Below are 9,636 nucleotides of genomic sequence, written 5' to 3'. Positions count from 1 at the left end.
ATGTGAAATGTGGCTTTGCTTCCTTTTATTCCATACTATTTCTACAATTTAAAAAAGCACCCTAAGATAAATGCTTGGCTAGAAAGAGGCACACCAAACTACCTGAAGATTGGTTAAGCAAGACTATAGAAGTGGCAATATATGAGTATTGGAAGATAACTAGGAGTGGAGTCCACATTGGTGGCAAGGGCATCTAGAGAAGGAATGAACAGCAAATGTAAAGGCTTAAAAATACTTCATGTTTTCAAACATTTTTATGTTTAAAACCCAGTAACTTGGAATAGATTATGGAGTCATCTTGGTCATGCTAAGGAGTTTGTATTACACTGATGACCATGGGAGCCACTAGAAATTTTAAACAAGTAATAGCCTATCTGCATCTAAGGTTGACCTTTTTTTAAAAAAATAATAAATTTTGCAGAAATCAGCAAATGCTAGAAAGCTCCAGTAAGAAAACTGGTTGTGTCCAATGGATTTGAGTTATAAACACATGTGATAGCTGAACTTATGAATATATATATATAGTTACGGAAGAAATGCTGGGGTCTGAATCCAAAAATGTAGAAAAAATTGCCTGTTGTGCTTTTGGGGGAGACCATCCATAGTTTTTATCAAATGCTTAGAAGTATGTGACAATCAAAAGAAAGGTGACATTCAAACCTACTAGTACACCAAGAAATCTGTATAGAGGAAGAAACCAAGCACAGGTCCCTGGGGAATAAACATTTAGTCATAGGTGGGACGGCAAGAAAACACTACGGAAGTAAAATAGGAAAACCAGCAACATAGGGTAGTCAAAATACGGAAGATTGAGAAACATCCCTTGTTGACTGAAGTTAGTTTTGAGTATGGGTGCGAACACCAGTTGCAATGGGTTATGTGAGTGGTAGGTGACAAAAAAGTAAGAGCTAGAGCTACTCTTAACAAAATTTAACTGGAGAGATTTAATTGTAGTTGAGATGAATAGAGAAGTCACCATGTTAAAAGCTCACTGGAAAGAGGTTGGAGATGACAGACAGCTGGAAAGACTTAATAGCATAAGAATTAGCTGAGGAATAGAGGGTCACAGGTATTGGACCTGGAGGTTCGATGTCATGTAGTGATTTACATGTGTGGCCTCCAAATTTGGCTGTGCATTAGAATCACTGAATGTTAACAACAGATTCCTTGAGTCATTTGGCAGGTTCTCATTTAGAGACACCTGTATTTAAGACACACCACAGTTAAACATTTGAAACTACTTATCAACTTTATCAATAAAAAAAGTTCCATACTTGATTCTAATGAACAGCCAGATCTTGTAACTGATTTAGAAATCAGAAACGCTGAATTTTAACCCCAAAAGATGGTACAGTTATAGTCCACACATAACACTGGGAACCAGAACTAGGCATCTGTACTGCAAATGGCAAGGAGAGCTGAAGGGAGCATGAGAGAAGATGGAGCACTGTCTTTTGAAGTAAGAATTGAGTGTGTGAGAACAAAAAGGAATACTGTATTTCCTGAAAACTACAAATTTCATTGTTTATACCCTTTTCAATGTTGGCATTTCAACATAACTTACCTACTTAAAACTTCCGTGGTCTCAAAAAGACTACAAAGTAACATTATTTACCGAAAAATAAACTTCAGGGAGAAAATAAGGATATAATTACATATTAAAAATTTAAAGCTTCTCACATGACAGCTTAACCTAAAACAGAGAATTCTAGATTCTATTTTCCTGGCTGGCTTTCTTTACAGCCTATTTTAGTGCCTAATAAATGCTCTGAAAGGTTTCTACAAAATAGTCAGGAAAAGGTGAGGAGGCATCTAACCATGTCTTCCAAGTGGAAGATTTAGCTGAATCAAGAGGTTAACTTGGAGGTAGAAATGGAAAAGCAGGCTATTGTCAGGGACTGAACTTCTACTGGAGAAGCAGTTTTCTCCTAATCTTACATGGATAGGGGCAGCTCCCTGTGTTGGGCAGGTGGGAAAGAGCAAAAAATGAGAGGCAAAAAGCACCAGTGAGGTGCCCTGGTGAGGGTTTGGAGGCGTGTACCAAAGGGAGAGCAATGCCTGGAAAGCGGAGAGTACGTAGTTGGCAGAAAGTAGAGATGGTTACCAAATCTATTTAGTTCAAGTTTTGGCCTAGGGTCAGCCCTGCTCCCTTTGGAACTAGATGCAAACAGTTGATTTATGGGGGATTATGAGGACAACCGATTTATAACCCACTTTGGAAAACCTGAGGTAGAGGTGGAGGACTAGCCATTTTTACTAATTGGAATCATAAGCTTCCTACTTATAAAGGGTTCCAATTCTTTGGCATGCCGATATACCCACCTCAGTGTGTGTTCTAAAACTTGGTTCACTTGAGAAAATGTCAGTCCCTCACTTACCTTGAAATCCTGTGCAATCTGGTTGTTACATTTTGACTATTTCATTAAAATTGCTTTCCAGAGTATTAACCAATGACTCCTTGCCAAAACCAGTGTGCTTTTCTTAGCCTCTTAATATCTCCTGGCCCCATATATTCCTTAAAAGTATACTCTTTTGCTCTACGTGACAGTGCATGTTTTCCTGTGCTTCTATTTTCACTTAGAAAGAACTTTAAAAATCAAATACACGAAGTATAGAAAACAGTCTTTCACATCTTTTTCTATAAAGTAACCAGTTTGGTTAAGTTTGGTATAGATCTTTCCTCAACTGACAAAAATTCTTTTACAAAGTAATTTTCAGAAATTGAGACCACATATGTATTGTTTTGCCTTTTTCTGTATCTGCAATTCTTTCCATGTTGATTAATGCATGTAGATCTGCATTTCTCTCACTGTGTAATATTTCATATTATGCATGGAACATAATTGAGCCATTCTTTCACTGATGTATATTTACAAAGTGTTGCAATGACTATCCTAGTACATACATCTAAGCAAGTGATTTTGAAGACTTTACAACTGGATAATTGCTGGTTCAAGAGTATATTTAGAACTTTGATAGATACTGCCAAATTGTCCTTCTTGGGTCACATCACTCTAAGTCTTTCACCATCAGGGTCTTCAGAGTGCTTTGTTGAGACTTCTTCTGACACTAATTATCCATAATCTTTTGGTTTTTATCATTGATGTGCAGTCTTTGAGTACCCTTTTGTTAATCTGCTCTTGATATCTTTATCATGGTTTTTGCTCATTAATTATTCTATTTAGTCTTTCTCACTTAAATTTTTAGAATAAACATTAAGTCTTCTCTGATCTCGACTTGTGTAGCCTTTTAAATGTTTACATATTACACTTTTTCCTCTCTGGTCTCGGGGGCTTGTCTTGCTTAGGACGGCCTTCCTAAGATTTGTAGAACAAATTTTCTGCATTGTCTTCTAATACTTTATGTTAATATCTTGAATTCTGAAGATTTTGTATATGAAAATAGTGAAGAGCCTATATTTCTCTATTTGAAAAATTCCACCTCTATAATAAACAAATACATAGGGTTATTTCTGGACTCTAGTTTGGTTCCACTAATCTACTTGTCTAGTCCTGTTCCAATACCACAGCTCTATAGTTCTAATATGTATTTGGGTAAGTCCTCATTAATTCTTCTTTTCAAAAATGTTTTGGTTAATCTTACACATTTAATCTTCCAGATAAACTTTAAAATCATCTTGCCAATGTCCACTAAAAATTACATTAGAATTTTTACTTGAAATGCACAAATTTAGTCTCAGGAGAATCCTATCTTTACAATACTGTGCTTTCTCACACAGGGACATAGCATATTTTTCCATTTATTTTGATCTTCTGTAACATCCATAAAGGAAGTTTTATGGGTTTTTTTTAAATGTAGGTTTTGCTCACTTACTAGGTTTATTCCTAGAATATTTCACCACTGTTGCTGCTAATATGAATGACCTCTTCCTTTACATTTAAAAATTGATTCCATCTAGTTTATAGGAAGTCTTCTGTATGTTGCTATGATAGTTTACCATCTTACTGAACTCTTAATTCTAATATTTCAGTTTCTTTGGTTTTCCAGCTAAACAATGATATCATTTGTCTTAATTTCTTCTTTTCCAATTTCATACCTTATTTATCTCATTACACTGCGTCCAAAATGCTTAGGATGATGCTGAATTATAGGAATGATAGCAGATAACCTGGACCATGACATTAAGTGTGCTGTTTATTTGTTCATCTAGTTAAGCAAGCTTCCTTTTATTACCTAATATGAATTTTATTTTCTTCTTTTTGAATCAGTAATAGACGCTAATTTTTCAAGTGCTTTTTCAGTTATCAATTAAGAACGTAGTTTTTCTCCTTTATTAAATTAGGAAATTTTCATTACTATACTATCTAGTGTTGTTAACCCATCCTTGCACTGGTAGGATAAACCTAACTTGGTTATGGCATTAATTCTCTAAATGCACTGCTGGCTTCAGTTTCCTTAGGATTTTTGCAGGTACATTTACAGACTGAGCTGTTGTTTGGTTTTTTTTTTTTCACTATCCTTGTTTAAATTCTATTAGGGTTATGCTACCTTCATAGTTGGGAAGTATCCCATTATTTTCTATGCTTTGTTCCTGGTGACTTCTGTCAGGGACACAAGTCACTCTTTTATGACTATCAGTTTAAGATATTCTAACTCTTGAGGCCAGTTTTTTGACATTTGTATTTTCCTAGAAAATTGTGCAAATCAATTTTCATGATTAGTATCAGTTTACACTAAATCATTAGATTTTCAAATACTCCATCCCCCACCCCAGTATCTGTACTGTATTCCCTTTGTTTCCAATATTGTTTTTTCTCCTTTTCGTCCTCAGATTTGCTAAGTGTCTATTTATTATTTTTAAATACCAGCTTTTATCATTTTTACTTTCTATTTCATTAATTTGTTTTTTATTTTTAAACCCTTTGACATTTATTTTGGGAGATTTTACTTTTTCTGCTTGTCTGCTGTTTGTTTCCTTTTCTGATGCTTCCCGCCATGCATGTATTCTTTAATGATGTGTTATCTCATTCCCTCAGTGAGTTTATCCCTACAACATAGCAAAAAAATAAAGCCTTTACCATTATAACTGGCTACAAGCACTGTATTAATTTGGAGTCACTTATAGTAGATTCTAATTCCCCACCTCCTAATTAGGTGATCTTGGCCAAATCTCAGTGGTTTCTTTATCTGTAAAAATAGAAATAATACAGATTACATTTGAAACTATTTGCAAATCATTTAGCACAGAAACCGCCCCATATAAATGAATTAATTCAACAGATGTCTGGTGAAAGGACTCAGTTGCCCTATTTCTGAAAATGAGGGAATTGGGATGACTAATCCCCAAATCCCTTCCAACTATAAAAAACTTTACTTTCAGTCTATCAGTTCATGCACCCCACAATCACTCAGTCAACCTACCCACTCATCTACACAATAGTTACTAAGCCCTTCCCCCTGAACTAAGTATTTTAGATATCAGAAATTCCAAGATGAATAATGAAATAGTCCCTACCTCCCAGGAGCTCAGAGTCCTTGGGGGATAGGGGTGAGGACAGTTAACACACTGTTTGTGGGAAACGAGTAAACTCGTCATATCGCCTCTGGTTGGAACCGGCAAAAATTTTGCAAAGTAAATAGAGACCTCTTTGTAAACTAAAACACTGAAAGTTTCATAGAAAAATATCAAATAGATCGAAAGATATGAATATTTTACGGAAAGTCTAATTTTGGCGAGAAAATGTCAAAACCCCGCGTTACGACGCGATTTGGCGGGAAAATGCCCGCATACAAAGTGTTAAAAAACGTAATTATAATGCAATGTGAAAAGTTGTCTAATATAAATGTTGTGGGAATTCAGACTTTGAGAAGTATGTGCAGCAAAATCAAAGATCTAGGTAGAAACCCTAATTTAGGTAGTTACTACTTACTAGCTGTATTTTCAGGCTCTTTACTTGGCACTTTATTTGTAAAAAGAATAGTAATACTGTCCTGGTAGGTTATATTAAGGATCAAATAATAAGATTAATATAAAGTACTTAGTACAGTGCCAGACTCATAATATGAACTCAACAAATGACTGCTATTAACATTACAAGAGGTTATGAAGTTAAAGAAAGGCAATTTACTGTATTTCAAGAGAGGAAAGGTAGGGTCACCGGAATTTCCCAAATGTGTTCACAGCACAAAACCTATGGCAAAGCAATAAAGATGGAAAAAAACAGGGTGAGAGGGGAATCAAGGTGGGTGATGCCCTTGGAGGGCAGAGAATTCTAATTTCTGTATTCTCAGCTGCTAGCACAAAACCTGACCCATACCTTTGCAACAAACAGTGAATGGAAAAATACAGCTTAAGCAATAAGGTTGGAGAAAAATACTTGGGCCAAACTGTTGAAAGCAAACATTTTTACAGCGAAAGGAACCTTCAATTTGAAGTCAGGAGACCTGGAGTAGTCTTTTGACTAATGACCTGTGTTTTTATACTGGCTCTACAACTTACCTGTTCTTGGCCTTACCAAATTACTGATACCTTGAATCTCCTCACCTGTAAAATGGGGATTACACCTACCTTACAAAATTACTGAGAATTAAGTACCAAGCGATTATCAAAGGGCCGGGCACTAACAAGCACTCAATAACGATAGCGGCTGCAGCTGCTATCTTCTCCTTCAGGCCTTTTTCCATACTTGTGATAAGATAGGGTAAGAATATCTCTCCTCCAACGTTCGGACCAGCACTGAGAAATACTAGGTTTGCCAAGGACGAGAGGCCCCGCCCGGCCCGCGCCACACAGGTCACCTACGCAGACTGCAGTCCCGGAAGCCTCCACCTGCGCGCTGAGCCGTGGGGGGCGCGACCGCTGCCAGCCGTTACAGACACGGGGCCTAGATAAGGCTGGGCGTAAGGACGAGCGGAACTTCACCGAAACCCGGTCCCTACCACCATCCGATTCCTCTAGAGGCGAAGCCTTGGAAAAGGTGGAGGAAGGGGAGCCGGAAGTGACGCCAAGGCGTAAGGAACTGGAAATGACCATAACACGCCGGAAGTTTATTCGTTTCCAAGGCGACGGCTCCGCCACTGCTCCAACCAGGTGGTGGGAGTCGGGACGCTGGAAAGCGACTCCGAGAAGAAGGTACTCGTCCACGGCGGCCGCCGCCACAGCGACTCGCGGGGAGTAGCAGCCGAAGACGGCGGCCGCCGCACTGGCCCTCACGCGTGGAGGATAAACAGCCGACATAACCATCGCGGCAGCCAGTCAAGGGAAAGAGGTAGCGAAGACAGGGCAAAAATCCGTGGAAACGACGACCACTGCTGCAGCGTCTCTACGGGCAGCGTAAGTGAGGACCTCAGCTTCTCCCGCAGGGACTCGAGGAGGGTCAGTGAAGACCTGGGCCTCCGCCGCAGTGGTTTTCCGGACAGAGTTAAGGGACATGGTGGCGGCCACGGTCACAGCAGTTCCTGGGAGAGACTAAGGGGATACCATGGCTTTCGCAGCAGCATCGTCAGTTTAAGTGAAGTCGGCGGCCACCAAACTAGTGACTCGGTGGGAACCGTCAGAGAAGCCCGCGGCCTCCGCCTCGGTGGTACTTGGGAGGAAGTCAGGGGAGTCGGCGGCCGCGGAACCAGCCACTCGGGGGAGAGGGGCAGTGACGACCGCAGCCGCCACCTCAGTGGCTCTTGGGAGGGAGGGAGTGTCGATGGCGGCCACAGCCTCAGTAGTGGGTGGGAAGGAGTAAGCGACGACGGCGGCTACACGGCCAGCGAATCCTCCGCGGTGAGCGTCAGCCAAGATTCCAGCCCCCACCTCAGTGGCTTCTGGGAGAGGGAAAGTGAAGACGCGGGTTCTGGCTGCAGGGGCTCTTGGCAGAGAGCAAGGGAGGACGGCGGCCCTGGCCGGAGTGAAGACGAAGACGGCCGCTGCAGTGGCTCGTGGGTGACGGCAAGTGAAGACCGCCGCAGCAGCGGGGGCCTGGATTCAACTCCTCCTGGGAGCCCGAGAGATCGCACCATGCCCGGGGTGCCCCATTCAGGCCCCTCCACCTCCTCTACGGAGACTGCAACCCCTTGTGAGTCAGATTACATCCACGGTCCTTGTCTCTGCCACACTACTTTTCTCACTTCTGTCCCCATCAGTCTTATCCGTGCTGGCAGGTCCCTTTCTCAGCTGTCACTCATTTCCCCTAATTGACCTATTTTCAGTGGGTCTCAAAGCTGTTCACCTGTGCCCTATCCTCCCTCAGTTTAGCTTTCCCTCCGTTCTTCCCATCGCCATTCCTGAGACTTGTTGCCCAGACTGACATCAACCCTTGTTAAATCTTATGGACCCTTTTAAGTTTTTACTTGGTTTCTCTGCCGCATTGGACCCTGTGGAAATGACACTAGACTTACCTATTTTTTTCCTTCCACTCTATCGACTCCCTTTTCTTTGGTGACTTTTCTTCCATCTTCTCCTTAAGTGTTTCTTGTTTTTGTTTTTGCTGACTAGTGCTGTCACTGGTGCTTTTTTTCTTGTCATGTACTATGACTTCAACTCTACTGAGAACCCCCAGATCTGTGTTATTCATTCAACCATCCAGTAAATATTTATTGAGTGCCTAATATGTGCTGCATATTAAGGATATCAATAAAGAAGACAGGCACATTACTTTCCTTCTAGTGGGGAAGATAAATACTGAGCATATAATCACTAATGTGATTAATATTATACAGAAGAGAAGAGTGCCATTGGCTCCGGTATGAGGTGAGGATGGGTGTCTGATAAAACTATCAAATACTGAGATATACTTAGCCCTGAGATCTGAATTCCAGATCTCTCCTCTGAGCTGCAGACTCATATGTACAAGTGCCTTCTGGAATTCTTCCTTGGGCACCTCAGCATCAACATGTTGAAATATAATTTTGTACCCATATGCCCGCTCTGCCCGTCAGTGTTCACTCTCTCAGTGGCATCACACCACTCGGGGAACTAAGCCAGATTCCTTGAAGTTATCCCGTTACTCTTCCCTTATTTCACCCACTGTATCCATCCAAGTTCAGTTCAACCTCTTTCCATAATATTTGTTGAATCTGTCTCCTTTTCTGTTCCTAATGCCATTCTCTTAATTGGGAGGTCTCAATGTTTCTGGTATTGACTCCTGTAGCTATTTTCTTACATGGTCTCCCTGAATCGCTAGTGTTGCATTTTTGCTCCTAAATGAATTCCCCTCACTGCAGGCCAACCCTGTAAACTCAGCATTACAAATCTGATCATTCTTCTTCTGTTTAAAATCCCTCAGTGACTCCCCATTCTCTGCTCTAGCCAACCAAGTTCTACCATAGCCTATCTCTTGTCTAATTCTAGCCTCTTTTCCTTCCAGTTCAGCAATAGGGTGCATTTTTTTTTTCTTTTTTTGTGGTTTCTTGATCACATCCTACTGTTAATGCTGTCCAGAATGCCTTTCCCTGCTCCCATTTTTTTTTTGTACAGATTTTTTTCTTTTTGTATTGGGGAAGGCTAACAGGACTTTATTGGGGAATAGTGTGTACTTCCAGGTCCAAGTCAGGTTGTTGTCCTTTCAGTCTTAGCTGTGGAGGGTGCAGCTCAGCTCCAGGTCCAGTTGCTATTGTTAGTTGCAGGGGGCGCAGCCCACCATCCCTTGTGGGAGTCGAACCCCCAACTTTGTGGTTGAGAGGATG

The 9,636-nt window shown here is 40.8% G+C and overlaps 2 protein-coding genes across 5 annotated transcripts in view; one reads left to right on the top strand and one right to left on the bottom strand.

The window, feature by feature from the left end:
• Positions 1-8: 8 nt before the first annotated feature.
• LOC148755821 (uncharacterized) lies at positions 9-7,204 on the bottom strand. Its single transcript, XM_088789882.1, has 3 exons — positions 6,764-7,204; positions 5,105-5,148; positions 9-5,008 (listed from the first exon to the last, which is right to left on the bottom strand). The coding sequence occupies exons 1-3, from the start codon at positions 7,202-7,204 to the stop codon at positions 4,981-4,983; spliced, it is 513 nt and encodes a 170-aa protein (XP_088646008.1). The 3' UTR covers positions 9-4,980.
• Positions 7,044-9,636, top strand: part of ANKRD42 (ankyrin repeat domain 42) — a 49,347-nt gene continuing 46,754 nt past the window's right edge. The window contains exon 1 of one of the 4 annotated variants that reach the window (XM_074335683.2): positions 7,044-8,027. In XM_074335683.2, coding sequence (XP_074191784.2) covers positions 7,970-8,027 — 58 coding nt within the window. In that variant the 5' untranslated portion in view covers positions 7,044-7,969. The remainder of the gene's footprint in view (positions 8,028-9,636) is intronic. The other 3 variants (XM_074335682.2, XM_074335685.2, XM_074335687.2) reach the window with 3 other exon arrangements.

Source organism: Rhinolophus sinicus, chromosome 14, assembly GCF_057876585.1.
Source record: "Rhinolophus sinicus isolate RSI-liver-muscle chromosome 14, RSI-T2T, whole genome shotgun sequence".
Classification (NCBI taxonomy): Eukaryota; Metazoa; Chordata; class Mammalia; order Chiroptera; family Rhinolophidae; genus Rhinolophus; species Rhinolophus sinicus.
This window is presented reverse-complemented; position numbering and strand designations above follow the sequence as displayed.